Raw genomic sequence first — 24,806 nt, forward strand, 5'->3', positions numbered from 1 at the left:
AGACCCAGATTTGCAGATTTCAAATACAACCATTTGCTGTTGGACTCTCAATCTTTACCAGCCGATCATATTGCATACAGTTGATTGAAAAATGATACTCTTAATAGTTTTAGATTTTATCACCTATACTGTAAAAACACCTTCATGGAAAGAAATAAAAAGGTATTTATTGACATATGGTGGTTTTTAATTGATTTTGAAATACACTGTTCTCTTTTTGTTATGCTGAATCCGTGTTGACTTTTGATTCAAGTTCATTTGAACAATTATTTTTGTCTGGTAGATTTATACCTCTTTATGTCAAGGGATGAATCAGGAACATGCAGTGCAATGAATGTAACTACTAGATTGCTTTTCAACTAAAAAATTGATACAATTACCTAATTCTTAAAACATTTTCTTTCTTAATAGGACGAACATACAATGATCTGAACCAATACCCTGTATTTCCATGGGTCTTAACAAACTATGAATCAGAAGAGTTAGACCTGACCCTTCCAGGCAACTTCAGGGATCTCTCAAAGGTATGATTCAACTCAGTTAAAGACATTTAGCCATCCTTTTTAGCAATAAACTTTGTCTTAATATTTGCATTGTTTAGTAAGTAGATCTTCATATTAAAGTGAAAAAAAAGTATGAATTAGAGTTACATTTTATAATCATTTTGTATTAAGTCTCTACATTCTAACACTTACATGACCCTGGTAGATCCTGTTCCATACCTGTAACTCCTCTGTGCCTTCTGATGTTCAGTTCCTGGGTGCATCAGGCCACTTGATCCCGCTAATTATCTCCTTCACTTCATGAAAAGTGATCCTGTGAAAACAAAAATCTGAACTAATTTTTCACTTTGTTGCAGGGGCTAGACTGTAGTAGCATCATTTATTTAATAATTATTAATTAGACAATTACTTATGTGTTTTAGAATATGGACTGTCTGGTTCCTATTGATATTTGTTGGTTGTTTTTGTTGTTGTTGTTGTTCTCCAACCAAATTTGGACAGTTAGTTCCTTATAATAATACAATTCTTGTGTATATTATACCACCACACTGCAGACTGTATACCCAGATCTGCTACCCAACTTGTGCCACCAGGTTGATGAGAATGTTTGTCCTGATCAAATATCACCTAGGAGGGCTCTACTTTTGGTCATCTGGAAGAAGGACAGGAAATGGTTTGGATCTGAGCTTTAGGTAGAGTCTTTCCTTGTTTGTTTCAGAAAAGGTAGTGCCTGTACTTTCTTAGCAGCAAAGGCTTTGCAACATCCCCAACGTGAGGTATCTGTTGTATAGACACGACAACTTCCTTGCATCCCAGATGCAAGAAACCACATCTGTGGTTCTTCACACAGGAGACAGAAGTTGTTCGTGCTCTTTGAGAAAGGCTCAAAACTGCAGAAGGCTGTCACTTGTTGGCTTTAGGAATGAAGCTGGAGAGAATAAAATGACCCTCAAGGATGTACACTGCAGTCCCTGCATTATCTGCTTCTGTCAGGGATGAGAGTTTTTGGAGTTTCTGCCTTTAAGTCTGCTTTTTGTTTCTCCTTTTCCTGGAAAAACCTTGGGCAGATAGATCCCACCCCGATTATCTCATCCCTGCTGTATTTACAGTGCTTGTAAATGTGTTTTGTAGTCATTCTGTAAAGCCTGCTTTTGTAAGAGTTCCACACTAATTTGAGTAGTACTTTATTGCAAAATAACAAGTAGAGATATATTGTTTCCTCTCCCTTTTCTCTTGTGTTAATAAATAAGTTTGCTTAATTATTATTTTTTAATTATTATTTTTTTTAAGAAATAGAAATCAAACCGCATTAGCAATATGCCTCAAATGTAAACAGATTGGTCGAGACACTGCTTATGTTCTGAGAGCTTTGTCCATTTCACAGTATTATAGGTATGCTTCACAAATGTGTTTTTCTCTTATTGATCCCATTGTAATGTATACCAGGAACAATAAAAGGAAATCTACAAACATGAATAGAATTCAGCAGTAATCTTGCATGGGCTCATTTGCTAGCATGTATAAAAATATTTCTGTTTAAGAGTTATTAATCATGATAAATCCTTCATTAATATCCTTACACTTTTCAAAATCCTTCTAATCACTTCTTTCTAGTATGAATAGCAGTGTGTGTGGTGAAGTGCAACAAGATTAGACTGTGTCTCATGAGTCCTTCATTAGCTACTTGGTTTTGGTTGAATCCAAATTTTTATGGCAGCCTATTAAAGTATAAAATTGTAACAGGAAGCACTGTGATAGCTGAGTAGATATGTTTTCCTCATGAGTTAGTAAAGACTCATTACAGAATTTGTGCTTGTATAGTTTATTAAGTATCATCACAATCCTGGTAATGCTCTCCTTTAAAAAGAAATGTAAAATCAAATCCTCATTTATTAGTTTCTTTCAGAGTCCATGCAATGTGTGCAGCATTATTTTGCTTGAGGAACTTTTCTTACCCAGTTTGATAACTGTACCCTCTTATTAGAAATCTACTGGTGATTTCTTCTGGAAAAGCCTGGCTTTGACCACTCTGAACAAACCTACACAGAAGTAGTTAAGCAGAGTGGTCTCCCATTTCAGGCAAGATCTGGGCTGCATTTATTCCATGGATGTCTGAGAAAGCACATGTGCAATCTGTAAAGCGTTTTGGTAGCCCTCAGGATAAAAGGGGCGTAATTGTCATTTTTTTTCTAGTGTTTATTACAATAACATCTGATAGCAGTTCCTTAGGTTTTATTTCACAATGGTTTTTAAAGGAAATATAGATTAATGGCTTTCTGTAAAAGGCAGTGTCCAGTTAGTATGAAATGCCATACTTCTGTGCACCTCAGCTGTTACGCGTTACTTGCATCCTGTTTCAATTCATATGTTATCAGTAGAAATCTTAAAAATCAGATCCAACTTGAAGTATTTCCTTTGCAATTCTGCTTTCATTTTCATTCTTGTCCAATATCTGTAAGTAAGCCCTTTCTTTCCTCAACTGGAAGATGAAGAGTGAGCAACATAGTGCTTAAAAACTGGAGTCAATGATTTATTATTCACATTATTGAAACTAAGTGCCACCATGTGCCACCATGCTTTAGTCAGACCTCTGGAGCAGGTACACACAGTGTATTTTCCACAGGAGCTAGTTCCTTGTGTCACATTTTACCATGCAGTGCTTTCCTGCAGATCTGATAGCAGCTTGGAACCTCCAGCTAAGCTGCTGATGGAGAAAATCTCCTTTGTCAGTTCCTGACCTTATGTCTTCCCACACATTTGCCCTTCTTGGTTTTCAAAAAGCCTCTGTCCTTAATATTCAGCAATTAATATGCCTCAAACAATCTTCTGAAGCTAGAAGAATTCCAACAGAGCTACACGCATGGTAAAGCCCCTCCAAAGCAGTGAAATTAAAAGTGATGCCATCCTATCATGTTTTGTTTTGTTGGTTTAAAATAGCTTGCATAGTTAACTATAGATAAAAAATCTAACATTAATTACTTATTTGTCTGTTGTCACACTATGTTCATACAAGGCTCCAGTGCCATTTGTGATAATGGAATACACGTCTTTCGAAATATTTTAACCTCTGATCACTAGTCTTTCTGTATAAAATATTACACACCACCTCAGCATTTTCACTAAGTGAATGCATATGAAGTGAATACAAAAACATAAAGATACTAAGTGATTATAAACTATAAATGTAATTCATATGTTCTGTGGAAATGAAATAAATTGTTTCGTTTGCTGTGATGTCAGTGACATAATAAAACATACACCTTTTGCATTTAACTCATATTTAAATATTTACATTTAGGTGAAGCAGTCTTGAGCATATAACTTGTCCATTCTTCCCATTACATTTCATTTATGTAGCACTCCTTACTGAGGCACCTTTGCATTCAAATGTTGTTTGTTCTCTCAGAGCAATTATTTTCACGTATATTTAAACATTAGTCTTATAATACTGTTACCCTTTTTCTTTGAAATGTTTGGAAATACTCTTATCAAGAGTTCTTTTTCTTTTTTTTTTTTTACATAAAATTGAGGTTTAAAAAACAGGGCACATGGGCATTGAAGGGGACGTAGCTGTAGGATATATTAGACTTCTGATTTGATTAGACAGTGTAGGCTCAAGTTTTATTCATTACATATACAAGGTTAAAGGTTATATTTATTGTTTGACAGGATGAAAAGTTAATGAAAGAGCCTGACATGGATACATAGATTATCTTTTTTACTATCAAACAACCAAGAGATCTGCTTATTTTCTTCTTTATTGAGATTTCTTTTGGAAAAATACCTATGGTAGTAAACATTTGTACACAAAATGTATATGCAGTCACTACTATACCTTGAATTTTTGGGGTTATGATTTTCAAGCAGAGTACTTAAAGTGTGACATTGTTTGTGCAAAATTGTATGACTTTTACTCCTAAATTATGCTGATTGCATGAGTTTGACATGCTGCATTGTCCCTGCTCATTAAACTGTAAATGGGAATTTCTCCTCATTTACTTCTAGTCATACATCTGGTTAAATAATATGATTTCTTCACCAGGCAAAGTAATACTAGTACTGACGTGTACGAGACATCACACGCCCATTCACTGAGTGGAAAATTTATATTTTGTTAATATAGAAGGTGTTTGACTGACGGGTGGTGATAAGCATAACCACTTTTTCTTATTACTGTGCCATTTCAAGAAAAGGAAGTGATAAAGCCCCAAGGCTTCTAAATGTAATAATGCAAATGAACGCATTGAAGTGTGAATATTTCAAGGCAAACCACACTTAAGACTTCCTAAAACATGTATGCTATGGAATGGAGTTTAAGGATATCAAGAGCCACTCTCACTGGAAAAATTAAATCAGTTTCTGTAACTGAAATTTCTCTCTTTACCACGTGCAAGTCAACCACAAAAATATTTTGTTTCTTATTTGTGTTAACCAACACAACTAAACATTTTTTTTTTCTTAAATAAGAAGTTAATTTACCAGGTGAAATTCTCATACTTTGAAAATGCCAGAAGTCTTACGTCAGTTGATAGTTTTGCGATTGCCAAAGAAAAGCTGTTTTTAAATTTGGATAAAATTCAAATTTATTATAAATTCTAAAGTACTCTGCTGAGATGCCCTACTTAAAGGTTGATGTTTGTTGTTGTTATTTAACAAAAGAAAGCACACAGTCAGAAAAGCTCTCTGTATTCAGCTGAAGTCAAATAAACTCATACTCAAAATTCCTTTTGTACCCAGCTACAATTTTGTGCAGTGCATTAGGAAAAGAGATAAACAGATAAGGTGGCTGCTGCATGAATTATAGTCAAGATAAGCAGCATATTTCAGTGGCCAGATAAATAGGATGCTGCATTCAGTTCTGCTCTCATGAGAGAATGTAGTTCTATGAAGTTAGCTGGCAAAACAGTAAATATTACATGAGCTAGCATAACACGTCTAGTAGATATAAACAGTAGATGTACTGACAATACTCTGGTTCAAAGGCCAGATGTCTGAAGAGATTAGCCAGATAAAAAAAGAATGACATGAATAGCAGTGTGTTTTTACTGTTAAAATAAATACTTAGTTTATATTTAAACGGAAAAAGAAGCATAAAATAAACAGCAATCTTTGGTACTTCAGAAGCGAAGTGACCAAATAGTTGAGTTACTTGGTTGTAAAAAAGAGTATATTATAAGAGCTTTGGGGGAGAATTTATATTATTTGTTAATACTCCCTTGCACAATTATTTATTATTTTAATTAAAAAAAAAGAAAGTGATGTTTTTGGAGAAAGCTTTTTTGAAAACTTTGCAGAAATAACTTTTTATTTAAGGTTCAGAACATTTTTTTTCACTCAAATTTAATTTCCATACTATTCTTATCATTACAGTACTGAACTGAATGTCAGTATATGGATTAACCTTTGTCTTTATATTTTCATACAAGTCATTTTAACTAGTCTGCAAAGTAAAGGCATCTATCTCAGTGAAATGGAAATAAATTCATTTATTTCATCCATTATATGAAGATGATGAAATATGAAGATGTAGGAATAGAATTTATCAGCATTTTATAGCTATAGGATCAGATTAAAACTTCCAGATTGAGAATGCCACTGAACAGCTATGAAAAACTCCATACGTATGTCCTTTGAAAGAAAAAACTCAGAAATGTCTGATCCACGTAATACGGAAGCATGAGTGACTACCCTTTTGTAGAAGTTACCATCTAGATGTACACTTGTCTTATCAGAGTGAAATTAGTTTAGTCTTTGTTGAAGGATAAAAAGCCACTAAGGAAATTGGTGGTAGACTACTGTGAATTTGCTCTGTGTTTACTGTTATGTTTTCTGAAGTTTCCTCTTGAAGAAAGAGTACATTCATTAGATGTACACAAACTGGTTAAGCAGCAAGACATTTAGTCATACAATAAAATAAGAAAGAGATATAATTACTTTTGGTGCAGGTTCAGTGTGTATGATTTCCTACATCAGGAGAGATTAAGTTCATTCCATTATTGAGTGAAATGGCTCATATAGCAAGTCTCCATATATGGGATGATAAGGTGATGGGGGACATCAGCTGTTCCCTGTATTTGTCTGAGGCAGGACAGAAAGAACTGATGTAATTCTGAATCGGAAGCTGCAAAGTTGCATGAGCTTGGTAAAGCTCCCGTCTCTCCCCTCAAGGCAGTGCTGCATTGACACAGCTGCGTTACTGATATTTGAGTTACCATCACAGCATAATGGATTTGTGTTTGCAAATTTGCTTAGATATCAAGGTTTGGTCTGTGGGCACTCAGAATCCCTTTGTTTCCATGTGATGTTTCCTATCTCATTATCTGAAAGATGCTTAATTCTATGAACCTGCTCATATCTGTACCTTCAAACTATTGACAACCCACATACAATCAGGAGCACATTAGTAAGTGAGCTTTCTCTCTTCCTTCCTTTCTTTCTTTTCTCTCTCTCTCTCTCTTTCTCTTTTCCTTCCTTCCTTCCTTCCTTCCTTCCTTCCTTCCTTCCTTCCTTCCTTCCTTCCTTCCTTCCTTCCTTCCTTCCTTCCTTCCTTCCTTCCTTCCTTCCTTCCTTCCTTCCTTCCTTCCTTCCTTCCTTCCTTCCTTCCTTCCTTCCTTCCTTCCTTCCTTCCTTCCGAATTCCTTCCTTCCGAATTCCTTCCTTCCGAATTCCTTCCTTCCTTCCGAATTCCTTCCTTCCTTCCCTCCTTCCGAATTCCTTCCTTCCTTCCCTCCTTCCGAATTCCTTCCTTCCTTCCTTCCTTCCTTCCTTCCTTCCTTCCTTCCTTCCTTCCTTCCTTCCTTCCTTCCTTCCTTCCTTCCTTCCTTCCTTCCTTCCTTCCTTCCTTCCTTCCTTCCTTCCTTCCTTCCTTCCTTCCTTCCTTCCTTCCTTCCTTCCTTCCTTCCTTCCTTCCTTCCGAATTCCTTCCTTCCTTCCGAATTCCTTCCTTCCGAATTCCTTCCTTCCGAATTCCTTCCTTCCTTCCGAATTCCTTCCTTCCGAATTCCTTCCTTCCTTCCTTCCTTCCTTCCGAATTCCTTCCTTCCGAATTCCTTCCTTCCGAATTCCTTCCTTCCGAATTCCTTCCTTCCTTCCGAATTCCTTCCTTCCGAATTCCTTCCAAATTCCTTCCTTCCTTCCAAATTCCTTCCTTCCGAATTCCTTCCAAATTCCTTCCTTCCTTCCTTCCTTCCTTCCTTCCTTCCTTCCTTCCTTCCTTCCTTCCTTCCTTCCTTCCTTCCTTCCTTCCTTCCTTCCTTCCTTCCTTCCTTCCTTCCTTCCTTCCTTCCTTCCTTCCTTCCTTCCTTCCTTCCTTCCTTCCTTCCTTCCTTCCTTCCTTCCTTCCTTCCTTCCTTCCTTCCTTCCTTCCTTCCTTCCTTCCTTCCTTCCTTCCTTCCTTCCTTCCTTCCTTCCTTCCTTCCTTCCTTCCTTCCGAATTCCTTCCTTCCGAATTCCTTCCTTCCTTCCGAATTCCTTCCGAATTCCTCTCTCCCTACCTCCCTCTCTCCCTCCCTCCCTCCATCCTCCCTTCCTCCCTCCCTCCCTCCCTCCCTCCCTCCCTCCCTCCCTCCCTCCCTCCCTCCCTCCCACCCTCCCTCCCTCCCTTCCGTCCCTTCCTTCTCTCTCCCTTTCTCAGCTAGGAAAGGGTAGTCCCCACAAAACACTCTTCCCTCTACGGAAGAAGCCAGATGACTCTCATGATGTTTCACCTAAACAATCCACTTTATTCAACAGATATTCTGAGTATTTCAGCATTTTCCTTCAAATGAATCCTAAAGTAATTGAAAGAAAAATGGAATCTGACTCTGAAAAGAATTTTTATGAGGATGAAGATAATCTTCAGAATACAGCTTTTTAGGTTTATCATTCAATAAATTGAACATATGTCTTCTGAAAGTAGATTATGTTAGCTACTTGTGCAGGCATATTTTACATAAAATGGGAATGAACAATCTTATAACCTATCTTTTATCTTCTAAATTGAAATAATACTTCTCTCTCAAGGACCTTGAAAACATGATGATTTATTTACATTAGTGTTTTATGTGACTTGAGGAAATAATTGTCAAGGTCTTGAGAGAAAATACCTTTTCCATATACTACTGCATACATATACGTATACATATACACACTCCTAGGTATATATATATCTATATGCACACAGATAAAAATAAGTTGCTTAAAGCCTTAGGCTAAATTGCCATTTAAAACAATATTCTGGTAGTATACAAAATAAAACCTTATGTAATTGATTTGAAGCATCAGTTCTGTTTCACAACTCTTCTAACCACTGTAAGCATTTTACAGTGAAAAAGAATCTCTCGTGGTTGATTTGATGATAGACATATGATCATCTTCAAATATATATTGAAATACATGGAGCTTTGAATTTCAACCTTGCCATAATCACCATATCCCTTACTTATAGTGCTCCCAAGCACTTACGTGCAATGACATTATGGCAGGTCATACCTCTCTTGTTCACAGCTTCAGAATTTACTACAGCACTGGGCAAGATACACCTTCACAGTGGAGGAAAGAAATATTCTCAGGGAGTTTTTCCATTACAGAATGCAGTCTCACAGATTCATCTGCTGTTTTGTATATCCTTCTCAGAGGGGGTGAACATTTACTGTAAACAGACTCTGTGTGACTTACTGCCTAAGCTTTGTAAATGTTCAGCTGGGGACTGGAATTTGTTCTGGTAGAGGCATGGACAAAGAGTGTCCTGAGAGTGGTATTGGCAGGTACCATCCAGTCCAAAGACTAACCCAGAACCCTCAAATAACTTAGTGAAGTGCACATATATCTGCACAGTTTGTCAGCCCAATAGGAAAAGAATGTCTTTTAATAAGTTCAAGAAAGTCATTGGGCATTGATTTTAATGTACTGGCATCTTATGTGTTGTAGTAATGCCTGCGTGTTTCCTGAAAGTGGCAGGATAGTAATCAAACTAACAAAAACAGATATTCTTTTTCCAATAGTTAGGAAGCAAGTCTGGAAAGTGTTAGGGAATTATTCATACTACTCTTTCAAGAATGTTTTGTGAGGTCTTGCAGTGCAATCTGCATCAGATAACACTGATCCTTAGGGATTACTTGTACATTTTACACATATGAGAAGGCTATTAACATTTCCATGGCACAGCAAAGTATTAAGTCTCAAGAGTGTTTCATGTGAAAAACACCAAAATCATAGTGCTTTTAAATGTAACTTTTCATCAATCACTACTATTTAAAATCAAGCTTTAGTATTCTAAATTGGAAAACATGAAGTTCTATGTCAGTTTTTTTTAACAGCCATCTCAAAAAACATAGAAGGAATAAAATATCTGTAGACTTAGCAGTGTTCAGTTACGTAAATAGCACAGTTAAACACAATGATTTGACCTTGTACTGATAATTCTTTTATTGGATTTTAACTCAGAAGAATTGTGCTTTGGAGTGAAATACAAGAATGCTTGTTAGCAGTTTGAAAAAGATCAAAATGTTTATTTTCATACTGTAATTCCCTTAATAACATGGACTGATAGTAGAAATTCTAACCAAATACTTGAGAAATTCAAATCAAGTAATTATTAAAATTTTAATAATTTGGGGTAGAAATGCATTCCTCCAAGTATTAAACTCTGTACGATTGATTAATTTTGCTAGAAAATCTAAAATATGAAGGTTCTTTGCAGACAGATAATAGACAATACACTACTAATACCTCATCTGCATAAAGAGATTTAAGTTCTCTTTGCATTTATTTATTTCTGCACTTTATTTAGTTAATATTTTATTTCCTTTATCCCAGTGCCTTTTTTATCACATAGAAATGAAAAGATACTCTACCACAGAAAAATGTCAAGATGAAGTGCATTAAAAAATTGTACATAAAGTACATTAAAAAAAATACATCACCTAAGTAAATGTATCAAAATCATCAGCTCCCATTACTGTCTTACATTTCTTTTTTTTCCTAATTTATGCAGATTGTCTGTTATGTAAGTGTAGAATGGACTTAGACTTTGTGGATAATTTCCAAATTGTTTGTTTTTTAAGGAAAAGTTTGATCATTTTGTAAAACCTTACTTTGTTCAATCAGAAAGTAGATCCAGTTTTCCAGGGCTATGCATGGATTTTAAGTATTTCTGCTTAGGATCACCAGACACCATCAGCAGGTCTGTGTGAAATCTTTTCATCATGAACTGTACATTACAAAGTATCCTGTGTGAGCAAAAGTCAGTTTTCATTAGCTGTGTGATTATGGTGAATGACAGCAACAGAAATATTAGTTTGGCCTCAATGCATTTTAAATGCTGTTTTAGAAGTCTATTTCCAGAACAGTGTTACTGAATTAATTGGGAAACAACTCATATTTAAAGGTCTTGAAAGTTTGCAGATACTGAACACTTACATTTGTCAATTAAAATAAGGAAAGTCCTAACACTTTTAGTGCACAAAACCTTTGAAATACAATTCTAAAATTACAGCAATCTGGAAGGATTACTCCAGCATGGGATGATTTTGGTTGCAGAATCTCACTGGTAGCAAATCTTCACATAGAATTAACCCATTACATATCAGGCAAGCTGTCCTGCAGCTGATAATGTTTGCCCTCTCATCCTTTTTCAGCCTATTGGTGCTTTGAACCCAAAGAGAGCAGTATTCTATGCAGAACGTTATGAGACATGGGAAGATGATCAGACTCCACCTTACCATTACAACACCCACTATTCTACATCAACTTCTACACTGGCTTGGCTTGTTCGTATTGTAAGTATTTCTAGATCCTGATTTTTATTAATAATTTACTTACAGCATCTCTTCTGTCATTTACCTCTGTATCAAAATCTCAGTGCTCTTCACTAATTTGAAAGTCTCACAAAATATCTGTGCACACTGTGTGTACTCATCTGTACTTATCAGGAGTTTTTTGTTACCCAGGAAGTCTGAAATATATTTAATTTTGGTGGTGTGATGTCACATAAACCATGTGATGTAGAAAATCCATCTAAAACTAAATCCATCTGTAAAGACTCCATACAATACAGAAAACTGATCTTACTAACATATTCATTTATTGTTTTCAACTACAGACAGGTGTATACAACATATATTCAGTCTGGAGGAGGCTCAAGGGAAACCTTTTTGCTCTCCACTTCTCTCTCATCACTAGAAATAGGAATAGAGGGAATGATTTCAAGTTGTGCTAGGGGAGATTCAGACTGGATGTTAGGAAATACTTTATCCAAAAGAGTTATCAGGCACTGGATAGGGAGGTCACTGACCCTGGAGGCATTTAAGGAACGTTTAGGTATTGTGTTGAGGAACATGGTCTAGTGAGAATGATTGTTGATAGGTGGACAGTTGGACTGGGTGATCTTGTAGGTCTTTTTCAACCTTGGTGATTCTCTGATTCTATGATTAAGAAAAACCTTTCACAAAAATCATATCTGACTGTGTCGGCGTGAGAGGGGAATTGAAGGACCAGTTCTATATTATTATCTATCTACATTAGCATAGAGTAATATTTATACAAATGATCAATACTTCTTGGTGGATTAATAACTTAAAATATTCCAAAATGTAAAAATATAGGTTCCAGTTTCAGACTGCTCTTTCAGTTCTAGAAACCTCACCCTTAAATCCTTTTCTTAAAATCAGACCTAGGGAAAGGGGCCAAACTGCAAAGATAGAATGAATCTGGATTTAGTTTATGTGTTAACAGAATGAATTACGGAAAATGGATTGTTGATGAGAGACTTAACGTTTCATAAAGAAACTTGAATTCGTGAAGAATTGAGTCACTCTGTAATTACTGAACTTAAACAACACTCTGACAATAAAAATCTCTCACATAAGGTGCACTGTAAGCATATTTCACACACAACCAGCCGAAACAGAGCTGCACAGAGGTAGAGAGCTGCATTATCACTCATCTCGGGTTTTGTAGACATGCCCTGATCTTCTGCTAAGAAGGGAAGAATTCGCATGTCTGTGAGTTCAGGATATACTCTTAACCCCATGGGAAACAAAGTGTTGATTACACTCCTCTAAGGGGTAATCTCTGGACTCCTTTTTAATGTTGCTAAATTATGCATGTACTGTGAATACATTTTATATGCTTCTTTGTTCACTTAAAGTTTATTAAAAACAAAGGTTTTATTTGCATGTTTATCTATTCATTTTGGCTAGTATTCAACAGTAGATCCCCTCTTGCTAGTTGGCAAATTCCTAGGCCTTTAAGGCTGCTTGCTGGTTGAATGTACAGCACACCAAGGAGTATTCATTTCCTGTATTAGGCTAATGATGTCATTTTTACTGCTGTTGTTTATATAGGACCGTAGGTGCTCTCACTGTCTTTCTTTCCTGCACAAAAAAGAATGAGAGAACAAGGTCTTTACCTTGATGGCCTTGCAATATAGATCTGACAAACGTCTGCTGAAACTAACAGAAATTTAATGAACAGAAAGCAGAAAACAAAAGGAAAAGCAGTGTTTTCCTGGGCAGAGATTACTAGTGGCAAGGTGAAGAACAGCTCAGGGAATTTAAATAAACGTACACCTAGAGAGCCATTTGAGGACTATTTAAACACAAGTGACTAGAACAAACAGTCCCTACTGAGGGGAGATGATAGAAGTGAAAGGGAGACAAGCATAGGGAAGCTATGAAAGAAAGCATAGGAAAGCTCAGAAGAGGGAAAAAAGAAGACGCTGAGATCTGATAGGGCTGCAAGTAGAAAAACAAAATAAAGTTTTGAATGTAAGTGTGTAAAGTGCCAGTGAAAGATCATAGATTACAGAGTCATAATGATCATTGGAGAGAGATTCTTGACAACAAAATAGTAAATAAAAAATCCTAAGGGAGGCTATCGTGCCAGTGTAGTTAATAGATGAATCTACATTAGATATCTGGCATGTAAATAATTATTTATTCCTGGTGAATTTTGAAGTCATCTTTTGATACTAGCAAATCACAGGCTAGTTCAGAAAAAGGCAGCTGGCAAATGAGAGGTGCAGGGATTCAGACAGGAAAACGCTTTCAGTATTCTAGATTAGAGATGATCCAAGGAAAGAGCTGTATTGTAAGAAAGTTTTTATCAGAAAGGAACAACAAAATAATAGTGAAAGAGGAATGGATAGTAAAGTCATAGAAGAAGATTGAGTAAATCAAGAAATTTGAAGAAAACTAAGAAAGAAAGAAACAAACTAAAAAAAATGAGAAAAACTGTACAGAGTCTAGATAGAAGCAGAACAGTGTAGAGTAATATAAATCTAGAAGGAAGAAAATATATTCCTAGACCTTTGTATTGGAGGAAACAGTAGTTGGAATAAGAACTGAAGTATATATATATAGAATTTCATAATTGCCACAAAATCTTAAAGAAAAAAGCTTGAATTTTGTTTTTTGATGCAATCTGATTCCTGTCAGTTTTTTGTTTTTGTTTTTTTTTTCAAATCACTTCAATATCACATTTCCGAGTCAGTTCTTCTCCATACTGTCTTATGTTTCCCTCTGTTTCTTTCCTTTATTTAATGTATCAGGCTACTCTTACAAAATGCACTTTATACCTTAGACTCAGTTCTCTCAAGTTTTATTATTCCAATATCGTCAATCTCTGTTATCGATTTGCAGTTTATAAGCTTTTAACTTCTAGTACAGTTTTCTCACAAACTCTTTTGTGTACTAAGAATTTCCATAAAACATCCATCCTTTAAAGTGACCAATTTCATTACATTTTCAGAAAAATGGCAGTAGATTAACGTATACAATTTGTTATTTGTATGTGTTCTTCTTTCTTCCATTATATTTCATGGCCTACGATGTGATCTGTAACTGCAGTAGTTATGAGATACTATACAATGGTAATTCTGCAGAGCTTCTGTTTCCATCTTCTGTGTCCTTTTTATGCAAACTTAGTTGTGCTCCATTCCCTTCTGTAAGAGCTCTAAATGAAATATGAAGGTACTTTTAGGGCAGTAAGCGGTTTAGCCTAACCAGGTCTCTCCAGATTGCTTACTTGAGGTTTGTATAGCTGACTATGAAGCTCTCCCAATCAAGATAATGCACACAGTTTTTTATGTGCAGTTCACTCCAGCACACACACATGCATCATGCACACAGTCATACGTGAAGTGAAATTGTAATTCTTCATTAACCTGTATATATAATTTGTGCACTGAAGAATACTACAACTCATGACAATAGTCATGAATGTACCCTCTACCTAGGTTATAAGAAACTGAGCCACTGCCTAGATATACGTGTTGCTATAATTGCAAATGAATCCCAAATGATCTCAAAAAATAGCTTTATATTTAACATCACCTGTTTCTTGAAAGTGATCAGCATTCTTTCTAAGTCAATTAGCAGTTTATTCAAAGTTAGATGTCTGCTTTACAGAGTGAGATACTGAATGTGAAATTCTACTCTATTGTTCAGTCAGGTTAATAAAGATAATATAAACTAATACAGAGCATAAGAGTTTATATAATATTGCTTTCCCCTCGTTTGACCATGGTTGAACTCTTCTACACATCTCAGATTTGTAGATATAAACTCATGAAATTCACATAAATAAACAGAAAAGTTCTACTTACCTTAGAAAATCTGAGCCAACATCATCCACAAGTTTTCTCCAGCAAACAGAGTAAAATGTGATCTAAAAAGGCATGCACTGTTCTGCTGATATAGTCCTATTTTGCACAAAAGAAGTTACTACTACTCATTGTTTATGAATCTGTTCCATTACCACCTGGTTTAAGAGTTATTTATTTTCATTTCTTTTCCATCTGGATCAGTGAATATTTAAGTTGCAGATGGCAAAATAGTTAAAGAATTCTATATGAAAATGCCGTACACCCTAGTGACATGTACCTGCAAAGTACACAGAAAAGTAGGCAGAAGAAGGAACTGTAATCTTGAATCATGTGAAAATTGAATATCAGTGTTGTTTTCATGGTTTTTTTTAGATGAAATAAGCTAGAGTTACAGAGCAATTTGTTGTTCTCAGTAGTTGTGTAAATTAATTACATCTTCATCAAATGACTGGTATTAAAAAGCATGATAATGGACTGATCGAGAATTTTGCTGAGGACAGTTGGTTTTCAGCTTCAACTACAAGTATTTGCATAAGTTAGAAAAAAAATTGAGAGTCAGATATGACTGGGCCCTAAATCAAAACTGGGGAAGATTTTATATCCTCTTGTAAATAAATTGAACTCAAGTCTCCTATTCTGTAGATTGACAGGTATCTGAGATAAAAGGTGCGTATCACCATAACAAAACTCCAAATACCCTCTTTTTCTACCGTGACAAGTGTCTGAAAAGATAATTGTGTTTGACGTATCTCAGAATGACACATCCTTCCTCTTTTCTCCTCTGCTCCCACCATAAATGATTTAAGTGGGACTATGTAATGTTAAAGGGGAGTTGAAGGAGAAAAGTGCCAGTGAGTCAAAAATTCCTTGTTCCCACAGCTTAAGCTTATACACACTGTGATCAAGTACTCCACAAATTTCTCTTCTATTTGGTGGTGAACATGGCATAAATTTTATTCAGAATATTAGCACTGAGGGAGATGGGGTTATAATGAAAACATTGTGCAGCTTTATACCTTTCACAGCAACAAAACCTTTACATGAGATGACAGTAATCGGCATCATAGAATAACAGTATTTAAATGAATATATTGTATGAGATATGAATTGTATTTCAATGATATAAGCTCTTGACTTTCCAGAGGAAGAAAAAATACTTTCAAATTATTTGAAAGGTTAGAGATAAAGCTAGTGAAAGCTCTGAATTTCTGCTAAGGATTAAAAATCCAAAAAGATAGTCACAACAGGTCATAGTAGGATAGCATAATAGGGCACCCTGTAGTGCGCAACTATTAAATGCTTAATCCTTGATTATGAATTTTATTACTTTTGTATATTTGTCTCAGATGCTTAAAATAATGTTGTCATGGAATTTGGGATTAATATTTTTACATAATTTATTGTAATTACATCATATTTCTTGTTTCTGCTTTTTTTAATCCATCAACTATTTATGATTTCAGAAACCTAGTAGTGACCCACAGACAATGGTAATCACAAGAAATAACATGCCTTACAAGGAATAAGAGTGATAGGCAAGGGCTGATAGAAGACAGAATTGTTTGTGCTCAGATCAAAAATATATAATTTTTTTCAGTGTTGACAAGGTAGCATAATTTGCAATGATACTGAAAATATATACAGAGATTTTGGGGGAGAATATGTAGTTTAAATGAAAATTCTAAAGTCAAGAGAATTTTATGTGAATATAATGTTATGATAATAATAATAGAACTTTAGGCAAAATAAATATAACCCAACTCTGTTTAAATTCTTTTCAGTTTATTAACTCTGGATGTAAACAATACCATTTCTCATTTACATTTTACATAAAGTTCTCTATTGGAAGCAATGAAAAATATAGATGTACAAAACCTTACTCTCTTTTCTTTCGATATTTCAATTGATCATAACACTTCTATACTGCTTGCCATGTTGAGCTAATGTTAAATTTTAATACTCTATTCAACTTATAAACCTCCTCCTCACTTGACTTGCACTCCCTATTTCAATATTCACAAATGCAAACAAAGTCATTGTGCAGTGGGAGTTGGGGTCCAACAAATTGTACTGTGATGTATTTACATTTAGGTTAATTATTTCAAATGAATTATTAGCACATTTTGACAGTCTCTTATTGGAATAATATTCTGTTGAAATTATACATTTTTTTACATTGCTGTCTATTCTTTTGAAAGCATCCATTCTTTCTAAAATAATTCCCAATGTCCTAAAAGAAAAAAAGATGAAAAAAGACTCAACGTTCTGTTGGACAGCAAGAAAATGCCTTGAACTATTATAATGAAAAAGATTCCATATTTCAAGTCACATACTCTGAAAATTAAGATTCTGTCCCTTGAAAAAAAATTATTGTTCAAATATAAACAATTCCTTTAAGCTACTCCTGAAGTACCAGCATGATATGATGGCAATAATGGAGACGTCCCATTTATTCTTATTTAGATAGAGAAATTTAAGTTTTTCTCTTTGAATGGAAGTAGCTTGTGTGGACTATTGCATATCATATAAGATATTATTTGGGAAGACTAGAAAAGTTGAACAGTAGAACAGTTGGCCCTCCAGGCTGCACGCATGCACCATTGTCTAGCTTCTCATCCACCAGGACCCCCAAGTCTTTCTCCACAGGGCTGCTCACTTGGAGTTCTTCCCTCAGATTGTATAAATACCTGGATCTGCCCTGGCCCAAGTGCAGCACCTTGCACTTGGCCTTAATGAACCTCATGAGGTTCCCTATTTTCCATTTCCTCATTGTTAATTTTTTTCAGTACCTGTGCATCAAGGATTTCCTTGTGTATCTTTAATTGTTGTTAAATGCTACTTAAACTGAATTACTTTAGTCCTCTCGAATACTGGGTAATTTAAACAAGATATGTATAATGGCACATAGTTCCCTCAAAAATTCTTTATTAATTGAGAAGCTTTGTTCAAAAGTTTCAGAATGGGAAATAGAGAATATATAGAATAAAATTCAAATAGTAGATGAACTTCAGTGTCAGTTGTGACTGGTGATTACAAATTGTCTTTGATTCATGAAATTTCCAAATGAGCAGACATACAAAGAAGTAAATTTGGATATGAATTTAAATGAAGTAACTCAACTTTTTCAAATACTCACCAGAGCACTTTTGAGAAAAAGAAGAAATTGCTTCCATCCACTAGGATGTATTGCCAAATATTAATATCATGGAGCTAATTGCATGGTTCTGGAAAAACAGAGAGTCGGCAGTGATCTCAGTAGTCAGGTCTTACTGTCAAAGTAATGGTTTGGTCCACTGTCAAAGCCTTCCCTGCCAGTGAAAGCAGTTAAAGAAAAATGGTTCTCCAGACTATCAGAGACTTGAGTTCTTCCTTAATTGCTATTTCCATTTAGTAAGTATGGGAAGCATAGTTTCAGATAGAATTAGCAAAAATAAAAATTCGAAATATTTCATCTCTGAGTGACTCTGCATGCTTGTCTTAAAGCCTAGCATAAAGATGAGGGATAGTTTAAGTGGGGGAAACATGGTAGTTGATATTTGGCTGCTCATAAATAAGGGTCAAGTTAGACACCCTGTAACCATAGCCTGCCTCAAAAGGACAATACAGAAAGTCTGCCCACCATGAGGAAAAATGGAATCTCCTGAGATCTTTTAAATTGAAAGAAAACAAAAGAAAAATCCAAGTGAGAGATTTTTTAAGATTTTATTTTGACATACTGTCTTATAAGGGTAAATAAAGCATGGTAATATAAATGACACAGGGAGTGTTTGTGATGATTGCAGTGAGGTAGGCAACCGTAGTAAATTAAAACTATTCTACATAGGTCTGTCACTGATGACTGATCAGTCTTATGGCCGAGTTAATATAAAAAATAACCTGTCCTGTCAGAACTCAAGGTGAGTGTGTGCAAACTGTGTTAGCACCAATAAATGTGCTAAGATATTCAGTATAGGTAATAATGCATAGATACAAAGATGAGCTGCCATATTTTACTTTAATTCTTCCCTTATATAGTATTTTGATCTGCAAAAGTCATTTGGATTTCATTAGAAACCTGCTTCATGATTCCTTCTACTGTTTTCTTAATCTGTCTTCATTTCATTGACTACAGGAGCCCTTTACAACATTCTTTCTAAATGCAAATGATGGCAAATTTGACCACCCAGATCGAACCTTCTCTTCAGTAGCCAGGTCTTGGAGAAACAGCCAAAGAGATACCTCAGATGTGAAGGTAACATACATTACATCAATTAATAATATAAATAAACAAATATATATATATATATATATATATATATATATATATATATATATATATATATGTACACATAATTTTTCATGTTGGGATAAAAAAGATTTTATATTTTATGTCTTTATATTCAGATTTGGTTTGAAGAAAATTAAATTTAATTAAAGTAGATCTTTAATTAAAGTAGATGTTACTAAATATTGTTTTCAAACAGAAGCAATCAAAGATTCTTTGAAGTTAAGTGGACAAAAGGTGTTTTGTTTTTACAGAAAACCAACTAAACTGATCTAATTTAGATCAGATAATCAGGAGATGGAGAAAAGCCCAATAAATTGTTCTTTCCTGCTGTTAACTCAATATTTGGCCCACTCTATAAAACACAGCAGGAATTGGATTTGACCTTAAAGTGTCATATTGTTATAGCTTGCCTAACTCTGAGTTTGCATTGCCTAGGGCAATTAATAAAGCATTAATGACAAGACCCATTTAAAACGTTGGCTTTTCTGTACAGCTTTAGCTTTTACTTGACTGTGCCTGAGGGTATTATGCAACAATACACATTAGATTAAAACAACTTCTACATGATATACAGAAACAGCCGGAGAGCAGGGTGATTTTACTGTTGTTATTCCTTACCTATTGTTAAATATAAAAAGCTACTATTCATATACATGGAAACTTAACAGAAAAAAATTTTTTTAAAAAGCATCATAATATTTTGAATACTTTCGCTGATTCTTAATTCTCATTTTCTCATAATCAGGTAGGCAAAGACTGCCTTATTGTGGGAACAGGCAATTCATAGCAGGGAAAGGCCACATTACCATTATGTTTTTTAATTAACTTGACAGAAGAAGAAGTAAATTTGTTGATTTAGTTTTATTCCAGAGCTCCTATTTCCATAAATATTTCAGCAGTCTCAGAAAGTTTATATAGACAAACCATGGTATTATCATTCAGTTTCTAGTTAGAAAAAAGTAAATTGCAAATTGTATCGCTGTCTTAACATACAGGAGGAAATGCTTTTCAAGGAAAATAAATTAACCTAGCCCTCTTAAAGCTAATTTCATATTTATTTATGCTCCTCCTGAAGCTAATAATGTTTTAAGCATTAGCTCTGTTAATTTTATGAAAAACTAAAAAAAAATATAAAAGAATGTAATTTACACGCTTCTTGGAAGGAATTCAAGCTGCTATTTACTGTATTTAACATACAGCAATTTATTTAAAATTAGAATGCTGACATTTTAATTTTTCCTTTTCATTTTGGTTTTTGTGAACCTCCACTGGAATATCTGGGAAAATGGCCTTCAAGGAGTGGGGCTGAAACAACAGATAAGAGCCTTAAAGTAAGGAATAATGGAAGACAGTTGGAAGTGACTGTAATGTTCTTCCCAGGCTTTAGTACACAGGAGGAGGGCAGTTAAATACATGAAAGCATAGCAAAAGATAAAGGAATATCTGTGGACAGACGGAGGGATGATAGTCAAGTGGGATGTATAATTAATGAAAGGATTGTTCCTAAACAAGCAACCACGTGAGTTATCAGTAAAATAAGGAACTGAAATGGTTGTATGAAAACACTAGGAGTCTTGTGAACCAAGTGGGGTAATTTCAGCTGCCACTTGCAAGGGTACAGGAATAATGAAGGCACAACAGTTGCAGTTACAAAATGAATTTTTTACTAATACCAAGTTATTTAAACAGAACAAGCATTAAAAATGCTCAAAAGGGGATATTTGCCTTCAGTAATGGAAGGCAAAAGGTGAACATGTAGGATAGTTTAGTACTTTAGTGCCACTGAATGTAAAGAGAGGAGTTGTGGAAAGGTCGGATAAAATAGTAACAATTAAGAGTCAGAGTCACACGGTGGAAAGATTGTAAAATTATTTATTCTATATATACACATTTCTCTTATGTTATTAGAAAACAAAATAATACTTGGAGCTAAATCATTACAGAAAATCTAATATGGGAGGCACAGAAGAGGTCTGTTAGTCAATAAATGTCTTCTCCAGATAATCCCTGATGTGTATGCTCAGGGATATTTTACGGAATACAAATGCTGTTTAAAATCCAGTTTTGTTAATTAATAAAGGTACAGGGCAGTTGAGTTTAGAAATTAGTCTTGAGTTGATCTATTGTGGCTTGATTTGGCTTAAGATAAAAACAGATAAACAAAGGCAGATTTGAAAATAAGCTAAATCATGAATGGCTGTTAAAGCAAACAGAAAAAGTTCATGAGCTATCTAAATAAAAAAGAAAAAGAAAATAGAGATAGAATGGAGAAGAGATTTTTAGAGATTTTTTTCAAAGACCAGCAGGATAGTAGAATGCTTACAGTAAGACCACAGCTATGTGCTTAGAATTATAGCAACTGAAGAATTTCATGACATCTACATTCTAGCTGAATGATTTTACTGTCTTTCATTTGTTGCATAGCTCTCATGTTCTTGGAGAACACAGGTTTTTGTTTTTATCTTCTTTGATCCTTAGTATGTATTCATGCTGGTTACAGCAAAACCTTGGCAATTTCTCTTCTGTGAAACAGACTTTAAAAATATATACCTGAACTGGCGGGAGTCGTAAGAGCAGCAAACTTATTTAAGGAGTTGTATACAGGAAAAAATGTCTGCATGTGTGAGGTAATTAATGTAAAGGAGTGAGGAGACATGTTAACATAAACACTATGAAATATGCAGCTATGTGATAGGGTGAAGAATTCTTTGTCAGGGAACAAAGAGGTAAGCCACCGAGGAAAGCTGAAAAATGCTTACTTAACCAACGTATCATGAAAAGTTAAGTAAAAATGTCAATATTCTCTGAATTTGGATATCCTCGTGAGAGAAAGCAGTAAAATCTTTATTTCTCAAGATTCTTAGAAATGTAGACTGGTAAAACAGTGGAAAAGCATCAGGGACAATCATGAATTGGCCAGAGGATGCGCTAGTTGACCCTTTAGGCCCTTTTCAATTGTAGAGTCTGTGTTTCTTAGAGATAAATCAAGAATGAGGAAAGCAACTAATTGTTGCTGTTGTTAGTTGCTTGAGATCTTAATGAAGTACATTTCTCAATGCCATGACATCAGGGCCAACTTTTCCCTGAGGCCGTGGAGTTCATTCTGAAAAAGGACAGAAAACTGAACTATTATTAATAATACAAATACCTCATTTTTTTTCAGATCAGTTGTGCTGCTATTTGGAATGCCTGGCAGACTTTTTATGCATTTAATTGAGTTTTCAGACACTGGAAAAGGAGTAAGGTTTTAGGACCCATCAACAAACGCTCTCAAAGTCTCTCTCTTCCTACTTTCCTTCTCTTTAAGCACAGCAGCGTTGGTCTTCCACAACAAAGGGCTTCAGCACTGTGAGTGTGAAGCAGCCTACAATTCATGTTCAGTTGTCTGATAGCATCTAATATTTATATAGCAATCTTTTGAGAAAGTCAGTGCTGTGCTCAAGAAGAGCTGTGTAGAGCTTACAGAAGTATAAATTCTTAAAGCATGTTCTCTGACCAAGTGTTCCTCATATTTGTGTAGCTTCTTTCTGGCTGCTCACTCAACCTGAAGTATAGAACTTTGGCAGTGGCACAGGAATGAATCCCATGTGATATACACTCTGAAAATTAAATATGAGGTGTGTGCAATATGGACTGTCCATCCAATAAACATTCAAAACTGTTTATAACAGAAAATGTTTATTATTCATGTATTCCTTATCATATATTTTAAATTCATCTGAGCTTCTTTGAGCACGTTTAATCTCTGATCTCACTAATCTCATTAATTGCTGTGGCGCAGGTTATGAATTTTGTTAAAACAGCATGTGTAATGAATTAATCTTACATTTTTCAAAGATTTGTGTTGTAAAATGGCCACTGCTTTTACTTTCAAGTACCATATTAAATAATAAGAATTGGCTTAATTCCTTATTAATATGTCTAATGAAAAAAAAATCCTTTTGAAATTATTTTTTTTAAGAAAAGTAGAATAAGTATATATTTTTTTTCCATGTGTTATTGTTTAAGACAGATTGGGTCAGTTTTACCTAGTAAATTGAGATTTTAAGCATCAGCAGTGTTCTGCAAGTTTAATATGTTTTAAAGAAAACTTCCAAATCACATTTAAAGAATGTTGTATTAAAAATTAAAAAAAAAATACTTGACATTTGCAAAGGAATGTATATCTGTTAGGGAAGTTGCAGTTTTGTAGGTCAGCCTCTTGTTTTTACATACATGTCTTCTCTCTGCCGATTCTCTCCCCTTCCCCCTCCCTCCTTCTCCCCTTCCTTTTCGTTCCTCCTCTGGCATACAATTGTTTCCTGCTGAGATAAAGAAAATAGGGCAGTGGCAGTAGTCAGAAAAATAAGCCATGATTTCTACTTATTGATACATCTTGAATTGTGACAAAAAGTTTCCCATGTTTGAAAAATGTAGCAAGTGACAAATTATTAATCAGTAGATGATTATACATATAGTTAGTCTTTTTTTTTTTTTAACCACATTTGAGCTATTTTGGTTCATTTTCTAAGAGACCTGTTCACCTATATTGGGTGAAACGGAATTAACACAGGGTGTGCTACACAAGTGTAGTAACACCCAGGGGAGAACCTGGCTAACGCGGTTTATTTTATTGTGTCTCCCTTTATCAACATCGACCTTCTCTTGTGATAATCAGTACAAGCTGGACGAGGAATGAGTGTTAGCAGAGTGACCTTTGAGGAAGCAAGTCACCCAGAAATGACCATAACTTGCCCAGTCAGCTTTCACATTTCTTCCTATCTACCCCTCCCCTCTCCAGTTTTTGCTAACACCAACTTCCAGAGAACTCTCTGTTCAGGCACTAATCTTTCCTAATGCCTCTCAAACTTGTTATATTACTTTTTGAATAGTGTGTTTAGAAGTAAGGAAGGTAACTCTGACAAAATGTCATTAAGGTGCCTTAGTGTAAATTAACACAGCTAATGGAAGTACTCATGAGTGACTCATTGACCCAGTACTTGGCTCTTGTGGAATTAATGGATACCAGGGGATCAACCTTTTGGGAGGAAAAGAAAGAAAGAAAAAGAAAGGGCAGCTTTAAAACCTTGAAGTGAATTATTTTAGAAAAGTGAAAACGTCTGGGTTAGGTTTGATTTCATTGGGAAGCCATAAAATGATATACACTTAACAAAACATATTAAACAGAAACATCAGATTTGATGCAATGGTATACAATTATTATAGTGTTAATAGTGGTCCTCTATCACTCAAAGACATATTTTTAAAGTTTAATTTCTCAGCAGCTTGGATTTGTCACAAGCTTGTAAATTAGAACACGCATTTGGGGATGTTTTCTTATGTGAAGACACAAGGCATATAATACTGTTAACTATACCTTGGGGTTTTAGTATAGCTATTAAAATAAACTAGAGATCGCATTTACAGACAAGAAATGCCTGTTATAATATTAATTTTGCCTTTTTTTACACCC

The 24,806-nt window shown here is 34.9% G+C and overlaps 1 protein-coding gene across 1 annotated transcript in view; it reads left to right on the forward strand.

Moving 5' to 3' along the window:
* NBEA (neurobeachin) overlaps positions 1 to 24,806 on the forward strand; it is a 479,458-nt gene that overhangs the window by 390,629 nt on the left and 64,023 nt on the right. Inside the window, exons 44-46 of the mRNA XM_065730203.1 lie at positions 412 to 524; positions 11,120 to 11,260; positions 19,199 to 19,318. Of these exons, the coding sequence (XP_065586275.1) occupies positions 412 to 524; positions 11,120 to 11,260; positions 19,199 to 19,318 (374 nt within the window). The remainder of the gene's footprint in view (positions 1 to 411; positions 525 to 11,119; positions 11,261 to 19,198; positions 19,319 to 24,806) is intronic.

This window comes from Cyrtonyx montezumae, unplaced genomic scaffold (genome assembly GCF_038088225.1).
Source record: "Cyrtonyx montezumae isolate F1298 unplaced genomic scaffold, pur_monq_1.0 scaffold_12, whole genome shotgun sequence".
Classification (NCBI taxonomy): domain Eukaryota; kingdom Metazoa; phylum Chordata; class Aves; order Galliformes; family Odontophoridae; genus Cyrtonyx; species Cyrtonyx montezumae.